Below are 18743 nucleotides of genomic sequence, written 5' to 3'. Positions count from 1 at the left end.
CATGAGAGGTTTCTCTCCCATTTTCTCACATTGATCCATCTCTTTTGTTCTCCTTTTCATCCAATTTAAAAGAAAATCTTCCGAAAACAAGTTTCTTAGTAAGTGAAAATCCAGTGTATTTGTAGTAGTATAGGCAAACAGTTACCTTCATGATTATCTGTTATTTAATGTAGATTTAGAAAAAAAATAAGATATGAAAACTTGAAAGGTTACCTATCAAGTAACCTATTACCAGCTCACATATGAAGAAAAAAAAGTAAAGCAAAAAAACATACATATGCCCAAAAGAAATTTTTTATATAATATAAAAATATTAAAAGCATAAACAAAAATAAAGTAGTGAAATTACACTTTAAAAATTAGGAGTGAAACCACAAAGTTGTTTGGTAAAATAATACAAAAATAACAACATTAAACTCACTTAAAACATACAAGTATTATTTCAAAATCATACAAAAATATGTAAAATTAATTCTCATATAATTGATTTAAAACTAAAAAATACCATATATTTTGGAAAACGTTAACTCAGAAAAAAAAATCATATATTTCATGTAAATTTATCTTTAAACAAAAATTAATTGGTACATAGGTGCAACCAAATGGTAGTCTTGTGTCTAAGCAAAAAAAAATGGTAGTATTGTAAAAATATTTTAAAAATGTGTTTAGGTCTAATATATCGTTAAATTTTCCATCACTTTCCCGAGATTCTGTGGTGGAATTCTGGAATTGAAATAAAGCCAGCGAATTGCGGCAGAGGAAGGTGGAGATAATATTTGCTTATGTAGCCATGGAAGGTAGAATTTTTTCGAGGCTTTGAAAGTTGGTGGTTCTTTCTGATTTTTGATTAAGCATTTATTTTCTCATCCAATTTAAGCTATATCCAGCTTCAATTACATACCTTGGAAAGGAGCCCTTTTGAAATCAATGCTAAAATGCTCGACATGTTACAGAAATTATCTATGCAAATCGTTTCGAAAGGGTCTAGAGAAGCTTATAAGTTTCTCTTCAGTTCTTCCATGTAAGTTATCAACTCCTCCTCTTCAGTTTTGCTCCTTTTCTGTTATTGCAATTCCACTGAACAAAGCTTCCGAGAAGACCCTTCGTCTAGATAATGATGATGGAATCGAGCTTCCTTTATCTGGGGAAGTTTTCAGAGCAAGTCCCAAATTGGGTTCCTATAAATTGGGGGATTCCACATTTTATTCACTCATCCAAAACTATGCGAATATGGCCGATTTTAGGTCCATGGAAAAGGTTTTGGATCAGATTAAACGTGAAAAGCGGGTTTTGACTGAGAAGTGTTTTGTTACAATTTTTAGGGCTTATGGGAAAGCACATTTTCCTGAGAAGGCTGTTAAGTTTTTTGATACAATGGTTGATGAGTACCAATGTAAGCGAACTGTTATATCTTTCAATTCGGTTCTTAATGTTATCATACAAGAATGTGACTATTCTCGTGCTTTGGCATTCTATTCTGATGTTGTTGCTGCTAAGAATATGAATATTTCTCCAAATGTTTTGACCTTCAATCTTGTTATCAAGGCCATGTGTAAGTTGGGATTGGTTGATAAAGCAATTGAAGTGTTTAGAGAAATTCCCCTTAGGGGCTGCATTCCTGATGTGTTTACATATTCTACTTTAATGGATGGGTTGTGCAAAGAGAATAGGATTGATGAAGCAGTTTCTTTGTTAGATGAGATGCAAATAGAAGGGTGTTTTCCTAGCCCTGTGACATATAATGTGTTGATTAGTGCCTTATGCAAGAGTGGGGATCTAGCCCGTGCAGCGAAGCTCGTTGATAATATGTTTCTCAAAGGTTGTGTTCCGAGTGAAGCTACTTATAACACCCTTATCCATGGTTTGTGTCTCAAGGGTAAGCTGGAGAAGGCTGTTAGCCTTCTAGATCGCATGGTGATGAATAAATGCATGCCTAATGATATTACTTACGGGACGATTATCAACGGGCTTGTTAAGCATAGAAGAGTTGCTGATGGAGTTAAGCTATTGAATTCTATTGAGGAAAGAGGGCATCATGCTAATGAGCACATTTATTCTTCTCTTATCAGTGGATTGTTTAAGGAGCGTAAATATGAAGAGGCAATGACATTGTGGAAGGGTATGTTGGAAAAAGGGCGCAAACCCAACACTGTAGTATTTAGTGCTCTGATATATGGCCTGTGTCGACAAAGGAAGCTAGATAAAGCAGAGGAAGTTCTTGCAGAAATGGTAGATAGTGGTTTCAAGCCCAATTACTATATTTACAGCTCCTTAATGAAGGGTTTCTTCGAGACAGGCCAAAGCCATAAAGCAATTCTTTTGTGGAAAGAAATGGGAAGTAATAATTTTTCTGGTAATGAATTTTGTTACAGTGTACTAATTCATGGTTTGTGTGAGCATGGGAAACTCGGAGAGGCGTTGATGGTGTGGAAACACATGTTTAGCAGAGGGTTCAAACCTGATGTTGTGGCTTACAGTTCAATGATTCATGGCCTCTGCAACAATGGATTGGTGGAGCAGGGCTTCAAGCTTTTCAATGAAATGCTTTGTGAAGAGCCCCATTCTCAACCAGATGTAGTTACTTATAACATACTCCTGAATGCTTTCAGCAAGAATGGAAGCATCTCCCGGGTTATTGATCTTTTAAATAGTATGTTGGATCAAGGATGTGATCCTGACTTATTTACATGCAATATATTATTGAGAAGTTTAAGAGAAAATCTACAACCACCTCAAGATGGGGGTGGGTTCCTAGATGAGCTCGTCGTTCGATTGTTGAAGAGGGAAAAGATTAAAGGTGCTTCCACAATTATAGAAGTAATGATACGAAAGTTTCTGCCACCAAAACCCTCCACTTGGGCAAGAGTTCTCCAACAACTTTGCAAGCCTCAAAAGATTCAAATAGCAATTGGCAGATGTCAAAGCAGCCTCTATAGCTGAAATATGTAAGACATACTTTCCTATGTGAAATTTTGGACTAGTATTCTACCCAACATACTCAATTTGCAGTTGTACTTAATTCTTTCTGAGTAGGCTGGTATGACTATTTAACCATAACTTTTGTTCTTCAGTCAGAAGAGGAATACAGTTTGGTTCTCTATATGTGAAATTTTAATGTAAGAGTAAGACATACTTTCTATTCTCATAGACTGATGATGGTGAAATAAGATTGGATGCTATAAGTTAGATTTTTAATTAGATTGGATTGGTTGATGGATTATGCTGTCAAAAATATATTACAGCCAATCAAATCCAATATTTATATTTATAGTATGTTGATTTAATATAAAATGTATAAAAGTTAAAAAATACTAGTGTTTGTCTATTGAAATTTATTATAAAACATGTAAACACACATGATTATAATCTATTTTTTTCTGTATAAAAACTTATTGGAAAACCTATTCAATCTAAATACTAATTTGATTGAATGTTAAAGGAAAATTGAATTGGAATTGGGTTTGGATGAGGATGATGATTTTTAAAATCTGACATATGATTGAACTAGATTGGTTATGATTTAAAAGTTTGGATTGGATTGGATAAACCATCTCTTTCGACCCACCTACTCTGGTAGCAGTTGGACTTAATTCTCACCATCAGACAAGGATGGTATTGAGACGGCTACTGTTTTGGTCTTTGGTTTAATTAAACTTAAAACAGATATTGTTATAACAGTAAGTTATAGAGAAATAATAATTCAAAGAGAAAAACACCCACCATAAAAATCCGAAACACTGAAAAATAAACTAAGATTGCATAAAATAGTGCCAAGTCTTGATTACATCAGAGAATAGATTTCTCTCTTTGTTTGAAGTAAGCTCCTCAATAACTTCTTAAACTCTGTTTTATTCTTCTTAGTAGATAAGTAGCTTGTTTCTAGGCTTTTTATTATTTTTGATACAGCAGATAACCCTTACAGAACCATGATCTGTTCTTCAACAAAACTCAAGCTGCAGCTTCAGCCACGTTAGAGATCTTCTTGATGGCATAAACAGGATCACCGATTTTCATTACCTTTGCCTTCCCCTCCTCAGCAGCATTGTTCTTCCAAACCATGTTCTGCCCAAAGTAAACCTGTATTCCAGCCAGAAATTACTTGTAAGTAATTATCTGCATGAACAGTCGAAAAAAGTTTACTTGATAGAATTTTCATCTTACTTTTCCTTGTTGTTTCTTGTCAGGGCGCAAAACTTTATCTGACCGCGTTTGTTTAAGGGTTTCGTTTGGCTCCGGTCCTGCAATGCCAGTCTCTTGGTTGATTGAAGGAACCTGAAAAACATTTGAACTGTTATAGTCAAGCATGTTGAGAACTCAAATCTTCATGATGAACTTTTTGTTGGTAGTGAAACTCTCTCTTTCCCTAAACGTTGATTTTTATGTATAGACAAATTCAGTAACTCAGTAACATTTGTAATAGGAAACATTAAAATTCAGAAGTTGGTATCAGAAAATTCCTGAATTCTCTAACATGAAGATATAAAAGCTTCATTTACTATGTGGAATATTCCAAGTGATGCACATTATTAAAATGTGTTTATAAAAAGATTATATTTATAACAGTGTATGGTTGTGCACACGAGTTATTTGAACTAACAATCCTTATCTAACAGAGACAGCAAGTACAGTTCCTAACCTTGCAGCGAGAGCATAGCTTGACACCTTCAAAAGTGAAATTGTCAATTCTGATTTCCCTCCATAAATCCTCAGCAAATGGCTCACATCCATTAACAACAATGCTGAGACATAAAAGCAAATGTTTAAACAAAATTAAGCTATACGTGTATGGGATATAAATAATGGAAAACTAGTAACTCAGCCAATAGAATAACTTTCTTCTAGAGTTGGGACTCAGAAGAAGAAGTTATGATGCTTTTCTCTGTTTTTTACAGAAACCCCTGACTACACTCATACACTCAATCACTAGAGTAGCCTAAAGTAATGGTGTTTTTGCTTAATAATACTCCATTCTAATATTGGATGTCCATCTATGAGAAAAATAGAAATAAAAAAGAGATGAAAATAATGTCATAAAAATGAATACATAAATATGTTGAGAAGCTGTACTTCGGTCTAAATCGGTTAATTGGTATGGGTTCTTCGAGAAGCGTATTCAGTGAATCCATCGACCCCTGCAGAACATTTGTTGGCAAATCCAGTTCAAAGCTTATGAATTGAAAACAAGTCAGATTTATTCTCAAATTTAACTAACCTGAGACAGTATCAGAAATGGATACTGGTCAGAAAACATGACTTTGTGCCCAGCTGCATATTTTGGATCCACAGGCCTTGTTTCTGAAGCTGAATAAAAGCAATGCAACAAAATAAATGTGTTACTTTATTGAGCTTGAAACGGGTAACACCTAATATACATAAGTGGCTGTTGCAATACAGTGTTGCAGCCATGTAAATTGTAAATTCATTTTCATCTTCAACTGAAGTTCTTTCACTTAAAGTCCATACTTGTCTCTGATAATCCATGCTCTGCTATATATAAGATTAGTACTGTGTAGCATACTTACCGGCATTAAAACGAACAAGTCGACTGGGTTTTCCGAGATAATTTGAAAACCATTTTGATGCCTCAGCTCCCTCGTCCAATGCAGAGCCATACCATTCCCAGACAGAGACATCATTAGCTACTTCTTGTGGTGCAGTCAGGGAAATCTTCAGCTCATCCATGCCAGGTGCTTTTATCACTGAATGGAGGATGAAGGGTTACTTTTATCACTTTAAAATCTAACACAGATTAACCATCAATTCTAACAGTGGATAGCGAGAAAAAAGCTACAAAATCAGTTTTTCTACTCCACAAGGTAATCGATAAGACAAAATTCTGGGAGGGAAAAATGTAAAGTGGCAAAAGGATGTCACTTTCTGAAGAAAAATACATACTGAAGTCTATAAAACATAGATTCTAGTCATCCTTATCACAAGCATAAAAGAATTACAAAATGAAAAGGCAGGTTAAGCATTAGTGCAGTTCACTGTAAAAACAAATAAACCTCTATGGATAATCAATGAAGTCAACCTACTAGCTATAAGAATTTGGTTCTCCAAAGTAAAATGCCTGATGTAAAGGCATAAACTCAACAAAATAAGATTAAAGAAATTACCTAGATAGGAACATTTATTGGGTTTCCAACCCTCCAACAATGCATCATTTGGCAACTCAGTCTCAACCAGAGCAAGACTTGGTTCAACTCTTTGGGTATATGCCCTCCCTTTGCTGTTCACAACTAACCATTGCCTATCCCAACGAAATCCTACAAATCAAAGAGAAGAAGGAAATTAAAATATGGTTTTAATGGCAGTCTATCAACAAATCGTCACTAAAATCCTACAACAACTTGAAACATACAAATATGTTATATTACCAAAAAAGAAGGAATGACAAGACATTAGTTTAGTAAAGACCAAAACTACAGACCCAGAACTTGAGAAAAGGCATACCAAACGGAAAAACTTGGTCATAGTTGTAAGACCACCAGATTATTTTCTAGGAAAAAAGGGTAGTCAAGCTTCTCTTGATTAAGACCAGAAAAAGAGAGGAAATTGGATACTAAAGGGGAGAACCAGCTATGTTCTAGCTACTGAAAACACAAGAAGAATAAAAACTGGCAGCACCATAGTACAGCTCCTAATGATCATAGAAAACATATAAGAAGACAGAAATAAACAATCTAAAGAAAGTACTTATCTTGTTCCTTTCTGGGTCTTGAGGGAAATAATTTTAAGTAGGTATCACTAAAATATAGAGAAGTAAACAAAAACTGGTCAACAACATATGAATGAAAATAGTATGAGTATGAAAGGCATACCAGTAGGAGTAAGAAAACACTGAGGAACTGATATTCCACGACAAGATTTTATGGGATATACGAGTATTGATGATACTACAGCTATGGGTTCTCCTGATATGACCTCCATTGTTTTTCCTTCTCTCTCTTGACAATTGACGTTTGTCTGGGTGTTGCCTCACGTATACTTGACAGCTTTTCTTTCTTTCTTTTTACATTAAAAAAAAAATCACCTTTACTGACATTCTACAAATTTTACATTTGCAGACTAGTATGACAATCCCTCAATTTGACCCATTTGGCTAAACTTACCGTATGTTTGGTAAGGGAGAAAATAGGAAGGAAAGAAAAAACAATGTTTGTTTGGTTAGAGAGAAAAGAGGCTGGTTGAGAAAAATGAAAGGAAAAAGAAAAGAGTGAGACTCTCCAATTTGAATTCTTCTAAGAGAAAAGTTTGAGAGATATACATTATAATAATGAAATTACAAATTTACCCTTACTTTAAATTCAACAAAATTATCCAATTGTATTTTTACTTTTCTATTACTCTTATTTTCTATTTGACCATGAAACTTGTTCATATATATTTGATGAAGATAGTGGATGTATTACAGTTGATTTAATATTAATTTTATAATTTCAGCTAAGATCTCTTTTGACTAGTTTTTTTTTTTAAATATTGTTAATTTAGCTAAATTATTGAAATTTTTTTTTGGAAAGTTTTCACCAATTAAAATATAAATTTGAATAAAAAAAATTGTTAATTTTGATTTACATTTAATTCTTTGCATGCTTTCCTAGACAATGTAAGAATACAACTCTTCATATTTTCTATTGTCAAGATAGATGTTAGATATTAATTATATAAAATTATTTAAAATACAGTAAATAAGATTGAATATTGAGTTTATACTTTTTTGGAGTCTGTCTGTGTTTTGACAAATTACTTTTTTGACCTTATGTTTTGTAAAATGGTTAAAATAGAACCCTAAACCTGATTTTGGTCAATGTTTTATCAACTAAAATCACAAATAATTTACCAAACTAACAATGCTGAACAAAAATAAAATCATTCTGCTTAAAAACTGTGTTGTTATATTCAATTTTTTTCATCAAAAATAAGTATAAGGTTCTATTTTAACCATTTTACAAAATATAGGGTCCAAAAAGTAATTTATCAAAATACAGAGTCCAAACAGGTAATAAGATAAAACACAGAGTCCAAAAAGATATAAATTCTTAAATATTTAATAAGTTATGTGCATATTTCTCATAACAAAACATCATAACCAATACAAAAAATAACCATTGATATTCTCCATCTCGAAAATAGAAAACGCAATATATAAGACAATTTTTCTATAGGGGTTTTACTTTAAGCTTTACAGGTGAGGCTCTCAGTGTTTCTTGACTCGTGAATGGTTTTTGGCGCGATTTTTTTATGACCGTGTATATTATATATATTTAGACCATTTTGTAAATTTTCAGAAAATTCCGAATAGTTTACAGTACCGAAAACAAGGTTCAAATATGTTGATTTCCACTCGCATAAAAAATATTAGTCACGCGTGCAACAACATGTTTGAATTTAGTTTTCGGTACTGTAAACTATTCGAATTTTTTTGAAAATTTGCAGGATACTCTAAATAGCTACAATATACACGGTCATAAAAAAAAATCACGCTGAAAACTATTCACGAGTCGAGAACACTGAGAGTCCCACCGATAGGGCTTAAAGTGAAGTCTCTATAGAAGAATTCCCCTATATATATACATAATTTCTTTGGTGCAACTCACAAAAAGAGGTGTACCAGTATACCTCTTTTTGCTTGCACCCCGTGAATAGTTTTCGGCATAATTTTTTTATGACTGAGTATATTATAGTTATTTAAATCATTCTGCAAATTTTTAAAAAATTCTGAATAATCTAGAGTACCGAAAACAATGTTCAAGTATATTATTTTCCACGCGCATAAAAAAATAGGCATTCGTGCAATATGTTTAAACTTTGTTTTTGGTACTGTAAATTAAATTTCGCGCCAAAAAATTGTTTACAAGGTGCAAACAAAAAGAGGTTCACCTGTGCACCTCTTTTTGTGAGTTGCAATACTCATATATATTTATATGAAGAAGAAGAATAACTATTTGTTTGTTAGAGAAAAAAAATGGAAGGAACGAAAATTTTTGAAAGACAAGTAAAGAGAAGAAAAAAAAAAATTAGTTTGGTAGGAGGGAAGATAGAGGGGAAAAGAAAAGTGGAAAGAAAAATAAGTGGGGCCCATGCCAAATATTTTCTCGACAATTTGGAGAGAAAATGGAGGAGAAAAAATATGACTAAATATTTAATAAATACATGACTATAATGTTTTTAAAAAGTTAAATGAATATAGAAATATTTGTTAGGATAAAAATGTTTTTTTTCTCAATTTTAATTAAAATAATAAATGAAAAAATATAATGACTTTTTTATTATTTTCTTTCCTCTTCTTATACCAAACATAAAGAAGAAAAAATGTATTTATTTTCTTTCTTTTACTTTTTCTTTCCCTTCTAATTTTTCTCTCCTTCCTAATTTCTATCCCCAGTACCAACGAACATAGGCTAAGAGAGAAAATAGAAGAAGAATGAATTTCTTTTCAATTTGGAAAAATGAAATAAACTTAATTTAAAAAATATCTTATTTTGTTTTGCATAAGCATTCTTAAAGTAGTAGTAATGAGATAGTAGAAAAGTCTATTTTTTATTTGATTGATGGACTAAAACTATTAGTAATTTAATAGAAATATCCTTATTTTTTTAAAATGATATTTATTTAAAAGAAAATTACATAATACACCGTATAAAGCAAAAAAATTTGAAATATACGGTTTCCTACTTTTATACTGTTTTTTATTTCAAATATCCGGTTTTTTATAAAGTCTTTTTTTCAAATTTCAAACCCCGAAGTTTTTTTGTATTCTCTTTCTCTTTCATCTGTTTCATTTTCCCTTTCTCATTTTTTCTTTTTCTTCATCCGAAAACCTAACTGAGTTTCTTCATTTTTTTTCAAAATCGTTTGGCATTGACTGGTTAAACAATGGTTATCACTCGTGCGGGGTCTGCATCTCCTGCTCGGTCGGGTGCTGCGTTCTCTGGCCCAGCATCCTCGAAGCATTCCGACGATCAAGAGTCTTCCGAAACGAAAGGGAAACTTCTGAAGAGTAATCTTTCTCCTTTGTCTAAAGGGAAAGCTGTTTTGAAGTATTCATCGGATTCTCCCCTTCCTAATGTGATCGAGGATGATGTTGGTGGTTCAAATGAGTTGAAGGAGGGCCACATGCATGCGAGTGCTGACTTAATTGGGAAAAAGTTGAAGCGAAAACATGTTGCATTGTCAAAGAGCAAAGTCAGTGCGAAGAAATCTAAGAAACTATCTATTGGAGGTTCTAGTCGAGTAAAGTGCAAGGCTAACAGAAAAATTGCGAAGAAGAATGTTGGTTTACTGGATAAACCGAAGGTATTTATGTTTGTGTCGTTTAAATTCATTTTGTTCTTTTTTATCTGTTTTTGAATCTGTTTTGAATCTGTTTTTTATGGGTCTTTTTGTCTTGTTGCTGTTAACAATTGTTATTTTTTTGTATCAAAGTGTTACAGGTTTGTTAATGGTATTTCTGATGTTTGTAACCTTGTTTTCCATTTTTGTAAACATATGTTACAAGTCATAATTTGGTAGTTTTGTAACGAAGTGTTACAAGTTTGTTAATGTTCTTACCGATGTTGTAAATATGTTTTTCTTTTCTGTAAACTTATGTTACAGGTTCTAATTTGGTAGTTTGTGTATTTTATATATTAGGTTTTATATTCTTGAAATATGTTTTCTATGTTGTTCATGCTCTTATCTGATTTATGTTTTTAATTTTGTTAATTTTTGTTAGGTTTTTGTACCTATATGTTACATGTTTGTTAATGGTATTACTAATCTTGTAACCATGTTTTTGTTTTTTTGTAAACATATGTTACAGGTCCTATATTGTTAGTTTTGTAACCAAGTGTTACAAGGTTGTTAATGTTCTTTCTGATGTTGTAAATATGTTTTTCTTTTCTGTAAACATATGTTACAAGTTCCAATTTGTTAGTTTTTGTATTTAAAGATAATAGGTTTTATATTATTGAAATATGTTTTCATTTTTTCAAGTTTTGATTCTATCTGTTTTAATTTCATTTCATCAATTTGTGTTTTTCTTGTCATCTAATCATTGATTTGTCTTGTTTTAAAATTTTGTTGGTTGTCTATTATTCTATGCAGCATATGGAATGTTTTATCAAACATGAGGATCATTATAGAGCAAGAGTCAATTTTCACTGTGGTTTTGAGAAGATCAATGTGATCTCAGAAAAATTGACTGACTCTCAAAAAGTTTTGTTTAGTAAGACTTGCTTTGGTCATTTTCTAAACCTTAAATCTTATGCTAATCAAGCTAAATTGGTTCACCATGTTTTGTTAAGAGAAGTTAACCAACCAAACTTAAATGGAAAGCTGATTAGGTTTTCTTTGGGTGAATTTGGGTTATTGTCTGGGTTAAATGTGTTTGGTGACATTAATAGAGGTGGAATTAAGAATAGTAATCCTATTGGATTGTATTCTAAATTTTTTGGTGACCATACAAGGGGCATTTCAAGAATTATTGTTGAAGAAAGGTTTAAGGCTGCCAATTTTGATAATGATGATGAGGCTGTTAGGATGGCTGTACTTTACCTGATCACTAACTTTTTGTATACTTGGCAAAAAGAGAAGAACATTGAAAAAACGGACTTGTATCTTTGTGATAGTGGTGGTTTTAATCATTTTCCATGGGGAAAGGATATTTTTAATGTGACTCTCTCATCTTTGAGAGATGCTTTAAGGGAAAATGAAGTTGTTATTACTCGGCAAGGTTCTTACCCAACCTATAAGTTGAATGGTTTGCCATTTGTTTTCCAAGTTTTCATTTACGAATCAATTCCTAGTTTAGAGGGAACTTATTGTGAGAAGGTTAGTTGTGGTCTGCCTAGGATTATAAATTGGTCATCTGTTGCAATCCCATCTCATAAGGAGCTTGAGAGGAATGTGTTTTCATTACATAAGGTAATTTTTATTCTTTTTGCTTTTCTTTATATATGAATTTATTTGATTTTTTTAATATTGTAAACTGATTTTTCTGTGTTGTTATTTGTAGACCAAAATTGTTAAAGTTTTGCCCACTGATGAAGAGAACAATGCCTTCAAGCTTGAAGGTTTTTTCCAGTGCAACAAGGATATGAATGTTGCTGATTTTGAGGATGATGATTTTGTTGCTCCTCCAAAGAAACCAACCAGTGAGGCTCTTCCTCATCCTATGTTCCTTGTGTGACATTTGATTTTTCTGATATGAAAATTATTGTGGATGAATGTCAAAAGAAGTGTAACATTATGTCTAAGGAAATTGCATTTTTAAAGTCTGCTAGTGAATCTAGACATAGGGCATTGATGGAGATGTTGGTTAATTTGAAAAACGATCAAGATTTAAAACACAAGGCAGTTATGGAAATGTTAGGTGAGTTGAGGCCAAAATCATGTGGTATTAATGATGATATTGATCCTGTTGATGTTGGTTTTGTGGGAGCTGATGTTGGTGATACTTCTGGTGGTGGTGGTGTTTCAAAGGAAAATGATAAGATTTTTGAGAATGAAAGTTTTACCCAAGTTTTTGATGAATGCATTCAAGCAATGCAAGAAGATGCTGCTGGAGATATGGTAATTGCAGATGATAAGAATGATACAGTAAATGAGAATGAGAAGACTACTGGGAATGATGTTGAAGAAACAATGGTATGTATTCTTATCTAAATATTAATTTTATTGCTTGGTTGGTTTGTTATTTTTTATTTTATATTTTATAGATGTTTATATTTCTGTTAATATATATAATTAATATTTTCTTTTTATTAATTTTTGTTTTCCCTTTTTGATAGGAATCTGATTTTGTTTCCATTAGAGTATGAGAAGTGGAAGAGAAAGTTTAGAATTCTTGTTTTGTAAACCTCTTGTTATTAATTTGTAAACTTTTAATTTCTAAGTTAGTTTTGTACAAGACTTTTCCAGAGCATGTATAAACTCTGTTATGTTTTTGTAAACTTATGAATTTTGGAATTTTTTGTTTGGCAATTATTATTTTTTATTATATCTACAACTTTTTTTTCCAGAGCTATGACCAGGTTATTTTGGTTTCATGATTTGTATTTTTTCAAAGTAATGTATTCATGTATTTCTGTATTAATTTATAAAATTTTGTTTTTCCATAGAATATTGTCAAACCTCATGATGATGTAGCTGATGTTGTTAAAGATCTAGAAGAAGAGGCTCATATTTTTAACAACATGAATGTGGAGATTTTTGATAAAGTTGTTGATGCAGCTGTTGGTGATTTGGCAAAGAAAAAGGTAACTAAACAAGGCAGATATTGTATTTTTTTTTCTCTTTTTGCAATATGTTCCAATAGTTGTATTATTGAGTTTTTCATATTATTTTTGTTTCTAGGAAGTTATTATGGCAACACCCATTGCTGGTTCTTTGATGAATCCAGTAGTTGTGTCTACTCCTGTTGTTGGCAAAAGGAATCCAAAGCCTGCTACAGTTTTGCAATATCCTTTTGTTAACCAATTTGGATCATCTTCTTCTGAGGATATGAAACATTTGGAGGTTGTGAAGTCTAAAAGGAAGGTTGTGGGACGATATGCTTTTGGAGACAATCTTTTTGATCTACCTAATCAAATTGACCAAGACTCTTTTAACAAGTGGTTTTCTCTGGGGCTGAGAAAAAATAATAAGTATGCTTCTATTTTTTAATTGTTTTATTATTTATTTTGTATTTCAGTTTCTGTTTCACCATAATTCACTTTTAAATGTTTATAATTGTTATAGGTATAAGAAATTTGATGATAATAATAGTATCATTAAGGAGCCATTTCAGTTTTGTGTAACTGAGATTGAGAGAAAAATTTGGTTTTATGATTTAGTTAAAGATGGGAGGGATTTGGACAATGAGGTATTTTTTTCCCTTATTATTATTAAGTTGTTTTAGTTTTACTGTTTTCATTATTCTTATTATGGTTTGCTTCTTGTTTTTTCAGCATATTAATGTGGCATTTTATTACCTTAGAAAAAAAGCCAAGTATTGTGAGTTGATAAATGTTAGAGTTACTACTACAGATAACTCTTTTGATCAAGTTATCACTGCTCTGTATGATGTGTATCTGTCAAGTAACTGTGATCAATCTGTTATATCGAATAACAGTGTTATTTTTTAGTATATTTGTGGTTATAAAATGCTTTGTAACACCCCTTGGTCGCTAGTAGATTTCGTTTTATTTCATATTAATATGACTGCTGTTGGCTGTAATCATTGGATTCTTGGGGAGTTCAACGTGAAGCAGAGATTTTTTAAAGTCTACAACTCAATGAGGAATAGAGTTATGGATAAGAAAGTGTTGAAAGTTGTTGAAGCATATTCTACTTTGTTGCCCTTGTTTCTTTCTTTAAATAATTTTTATGAGTCAAGGGAAGATATTGATCTAAATGCACAAGCATTCAAGGGCATTGATATGTGTCACCCGTTGGACATTGTGTTTGATGATGAGGTTCCACAACAGAGTAACAAGTAAGTGGTTTTTTTTTTAGTTATTGTTATTTTTTGGTTGCATCATTTTGTTTATATTCATTTATGTGTTATTGATTTTGTTTTTTTTTTTTTTTGTAGCGATTGTGGGATTTTTATCATAAAGTTTGCTGAATTTCTTATGCATGGACTTATTGAAAATATCCCCAATCCTCTGAATGTTAGTTTCCAGAGAAACAAAATTGCAGTCGAGCTATATGTCCATGCTAAAAGAAAGAAAGATGAAGGCTATCTATCTGATGGGGAGTTCAGAGGAAGAATGAGCAAGAAGATGTTGAATGTTAATGCAATGGAAGTATGAGAGCATCAAAGTAGTTAACATTTTGGCTTTTATCTTGTAAAGACGATACATACTTATGGCAAGATAACTTTTGTGTTTTTGTTTTGCAAACTTTCAAGCAAGTATCATGTTTGAATATTTTGAATACTGTGGCATATCAATGAATTTTGATATTAGCCCTTTTTTATGAGGAATGTTGTACAGAGGTGTCTCAAGTTTGTAACTTGAGTTCACAACTTTATTTTTATATTTCATGTTTTAGGTAACATCTGTTAAAAGTTTGTAACCTAAGTTCATGCAAAATTGCGTAGCATTACTTAACGTCTATTAATAGTCACGATAACTTCAGTTTCAAATATGTATCAAATCGTTTCAAACTTTTGAAGTTAATCCTTTTAAATGGATTGGAATTTACAAATGAAAATCAAATATTTTTGTTTCAAAACTGTAACATAAGCTGATAAAAGAACTTATTTCACATTTATTTGATGTTGGAAGTGTCTGTGAGAAACTAGTAACATATCTGTAACAATTATGTAACAAAATGTTACATTAATATTCATTTCAGATATATCTGTATCAAATATGTAACAAAAATTTACAGATAACGCCCTGATATATTGATGCAAATTTTTTCCTAAGTTTTTATAATATTCCATATATTCAATAAAATTTCATAATTCTTTATCACAAGTAATAGTGATAAGTAATGTTCCAATCAACGTACTGAAACATACAAAGTTTCAAAATTCAAATAAAAAATATTTTCAATCTATAAGCTTTGAGTGCTTTTTTGTTTTTTTGTTCTCAATAGAGGCTGGTTTGTGCAGGTTTTTCGGTTGTGCCCAAGCTCTCCACACCTTCCACATTTAAGCTGATAAGACCCTTCTCTTGCTGAGACAAACCTTTTTTTCCTTGGCCTTCCACTTTTTCTGTTTCCCTTTGGAGGTAGTACTTCTATTTCCTCAACATCAGGCGGAACTCTCCATGTTTTTGGATCTCCCAATGGATGTATTGATGCATTATAGGTGCTCAACATGGCTTGTTTTGTGAAATAATATGAGCAATATTTTTTATACTGAAGGTTCATCTTTCTAATGACTGCCATAGCATGTTCACAAGGTAATTCATCCAAATCAAACTTGTTACAAGAGCAAGATTTCTTTGCAATGTCAACAATGTTTGTTGTTAAACCATTGTGTACACTGTAAATGAGTGTGCTAGCTTGTTCTACCTGCAATGAAATTATAATAATGAACAAGGAAGTATATTAATACAGATGTATTTATAAATAAAGGAAATAGTTGTACTTACAGTCATTCTTAATGACTTGACAAAGTTCTTTCTTAAGTATTCCTCTTGTTTCTTTGGCAATTCTGTAAATGTTGCTTCTGCTTCTTTTTTGTTGTTGTAGCTCCATTTTTGAATCAGGTTTCTAAGGCACTCGAGTAATGTTGTTACTGGAAGCTCTCTCATTTCTTTTAGTGCTGCATTAATGGATTCAGCTATGTTTGAAGTCATAGCTGCATATCTACGACTTTTGGAGTGGATTCTTGCCCACTTTTCATATTTAACCTCATTGGCCAGAAAAGGACGGATTCCTTCATGTAAACTGTCCAAGTCCTTCATGTATTTTTCAAAATCTTCCATGTTATAAGCTTTTGCAGCAGCATGAAATGCAATACTGGTTGCCTCTGCGTCTGTTTTAAACTTGGTCTTTATGTTGCAGAAAAGATGGTAGGAGCACACTCCATGAGTTACATTTGGAAAGACATTTTTTATAGCATTCTCTATGCTTTCGTGTCTATCTGAAACTATACACAACTCTTCTCTTTCTCCATAACATTCTTTTATTTTTCTGAAGAACCACTCCCATGAATCATTGTTTTCCGAATCTGTTATAGCAAAAGCCAATGGGAAGATGTGTCTATTTGCATCTTGTGTTGAAGCTGTGAGAAGTGTACCGCCAAATGCAGCTTTTAGGAATGTTCCATCAACAACAATTACTGGAATGCAATGTTTCCAACCTAGAATTGATTGTCCCATAGCCATATAAAGATATTTAAATCTGTTTAGACTATCAATTTGCAAATCTGTTACAGTACCTGGATTTTTGTGCTTCAAAATGTGCAGATATCGTGGAATGTCTCGGTAGGAATCTTGACTTGAACCATGTACATAATTAACTGCTTTTTCCTTAGATCGCCGTGCTTTTTGGTAACTCATGGAAACTCCATATCTGTCCAACATGTCTTTAGCTATATCTTTAGGTCTATAATTTGTTTTTGGATCTGTGAACTTGGTCTTCACAACATTTCCAACCATACTACTTGAAGCTTGTCGGTGATCTCCAAGAATAATGTCCAAGGAACATGTGTGGGCACGATTGAACTTCCTAAGTTGGAACATATCTGTCTTTCCATATCTTGCAGCACGAAATGACCACGTACATTCTGAATCAAGGCACTTCAACTGATATTCTTTTTTGCAAGATTTGTGGACCTTGAACTGAAAATTGTTTTTTATGGCATAGAGACCAATTGTTGTTGTAAGAACCTCTTTGTTTTTGTATACCTGTTTTTCTCTTATTCCATCAGAAATTGCATGAGTTATAATTGTAGTTTCTGTTCCGATATGTTCAGGAATTGATTCATGTCGTTCCTTCTCCAAAATCAAATCTGTAATTTGATCTGCCAACTGAATAAAATTTGGTAGTCCTTGAGGTTCATCTATAGAGAATGTCGATGTGTCCGAAATATCATTCTCTATATTATTACTACTTGAAGCAACAGTAGAACTCATCTTTTGAAGTGCTCCACAGGTAATTGTTTGGTTGTTCTCTGTTACAGAAACTATCAAAGGGTATTTTGTGAGTGTTCTGTCATTTCTTTTGCACTCCAAGTAGAATTGTATAGAGCTATCACTATTGATCTTCAATGGAGGCAATGTTTCTGCAATCTAGTACTCAATTGTTGCATTTTCTGTTGACAGAATGGTAGACAACTCTGTAGACAAGATATTCATTAGTGTTGTAAATGAGCAATCTAATGGTATTAACACTCCCAGCATTTTGAAATCCTCATACACATTATTTTCATTCCAATGACCATCATAATATACCAAAGATGTTATTGGATTCATGTCTGCAGATGAATAAAAAGAAAAATTAGATTGATATGTAGAAATTTTATATTTTCATTATAAAACAAAATAGGATCATCACAGATTTAGCAAAGACAAATACCTTATGGGTTATAAACTACCCAATCCAGCACAAGCTATTCAATAACACATCCCCCAACAAAATGAGAATTTAGCATATAAACTCGTCCCTTTATTGGTTTTTAAATGACCAAATTCTGCACAAGGAAGAGCAAATAACTTAAAGATGAGACAATTTAAGAAACATCTTTATAATATTGTAACAGTTTCTTTTTTTTATAAAAGGTTTTCAGGATTTTCAAATGTTTCTATGGTAAAATTTGTATATGATTCTGTGGAGATATGTGTTAAAATATATGTTTTTGCTATAATTATCTTAATGATTTCCGAAAGCTATAAATTATGTTCCAAGAACAAAATAGAAGACCCATCGATTCAAGGAAACTTACCACAAAACAGATATCGTGTAATTGTTTTTGTAGACCCATCGATTCAAAAATTTTGTAGTAGATTGCAGAAGAAAATTTCTCATTTTTTCCCAGTTTTCTCGGTTTTGTAAGCTGAAATCCATGGAAATGTTGAGTACAGCATGTTACAAAAACTTTGGCCGAGTTGTGATGGTTGGGTTGGATCTTCGGTATATAATGGTGGGAAATGTTGGGTCTTCCGTGAATTGTGGGCTTCACTTTTACCGTAATATTGTAAGAAATATGAATTTCCGTATTTTTCGAATTCTTTTAGTGAAATGCCGTATATATAAAATTTTCCCTTTATTTAATGACTATTTATCTTCCCAATATTATATTGAACTACGAAAAATCAACTATG

General features: G+C 32.1%; 6 protein-coding genes across 6 annotated transcripts; 4 read left to right on the top strand and 2 right to left on the bottom strand.

Annotated features, from left to right (window-relative positions):
• Positions 1–623: 623 nt before the first annotated feature.
• LOC133801652 (pentatricopeptide repeat-containing protein At4g20090) lies at positions 624–3145 on the top strand. The gene has a single exon (XM_062239899.1). It carries the CDS (start codon positions 928–930, stop codon positions 2938–2940), a length of 2013 nt encoding a protein of 670 aa, XP_062095883.1. The 5' UTR covers positions 624–927; the 3' UTR covers positions 2941–3145.
• A 593-nt stretch (positions 3146–3738) lies between these two features.
• LOC133801653 (uncharacterized) lies at positions 3739–7198 on the bottom strand. Its single transcript, XM_062239900.1, has 8 exons — positions 6822–7198; positions 6117–6266; positions 5523–5699; positions 5213–5301; positions 5068–5132; positions 4637–4739; positions 4162–4272; positions 3739–4077 (listed from the first exon to the last, which is right to left on the bottom strand). Exons 1-8 carry the CDS (start codon positions 6928–6930, stop codon positions 3949–3951), a joined length of 933 nt encoding a protein of 310 aa, XP_062095884.1. The 5' UTR covers positions 6931–7198; the 3' UTR covers positions 3739–3948.
• A 2678-nt stretch (positions 7199–9876) lies between these two features.
• LOC133800439 (uncharacterized) lies at positions 9877–12169 on the top strand. Its single transcript, XM_062238396.1, has 3 exons — positions 9877–10296; positions 11086–11904; positions 11996–12169. The coding sequence occupies exons 1-3, from the start codon at positions 9877–9879 to the stop codon at positions 12167–12169; spliced, it is 1413 nt and encodes a 470-aa protein (XP_062094380.1).
• Positions 12170–12226: 57 nt separating this feature from the next.
• LOC133800438 (uncharacterized) lies at positions 12227–13454 on the top strand. Its single transcript, XM_062238395.1, has 2 exons — positions 12227–12627; positions 13101–13454. Exons 1-2 carry the CDS (start codon positions 12229–12231, stop codon positions 13452–13454), a joined length of 753 nt encoding a protein of 250 aa, XP_062094379.1. The 5' UTR covers positions 12227–12228.
• A 743-nt stretch (positions 13455–14197) lies between these two features.
• LOC133802653 (uncharacterized) lies at positions 14198–15101 on the top strand. The gene is made up of 2 exons (XM_062241003.1): positions 14198–14455; positions 14555–15101. Exons 1-2 carry the CDS (start codon positions 14256–14258, stop codon positions 14772–14774), a joined length of 420 nt encoding a protein of 139 aa, XP_062096987.1. The 5' UTR covers positions 14198–14255; the 3' UTR covers positions 14775–15101.
• A 216-nt stretch (positions 15102–15317) lies between these two features.
• Positions 15318–17555, bottom strand: LOC133800437 (uncharacterized). The gene is made up of 3 exons (XM_062238394.1): positions 16068–17555; positions 15659–15987; positions 15318–15327 (listed from the first exon to the last, which is right to left on the bottom strand). The coding sequence occupies exons 1-3, from the start codon at positions 17553–17555 to the stop codon at positions 15318–15320; spliced, it is 1827 nt and encodes a 608-aa protein (XP_062094378.1).
• Between the last annotated feature and the right edge of the window lie 1188 nt (positions 17556–18743).

Source organism: Humulus lupulus, chromosome 9 (assembly GCF_963169125.1).
Source record: "Humulus lupulus chromosome 9, drHumLupu1.1, whole genome shotgun sequence".
NCBI lineage: Eukaryota > Viridiplantae > Streptophyta > Magnoliopsida > Rosales > Cannabaceae > Humulus > Humulus lupulus.
The sequence above is the reverse complement of the archived record's forward strand: the minus strand, read 5'-3'. Positions and strand labels throughout refer to the sequence as shown.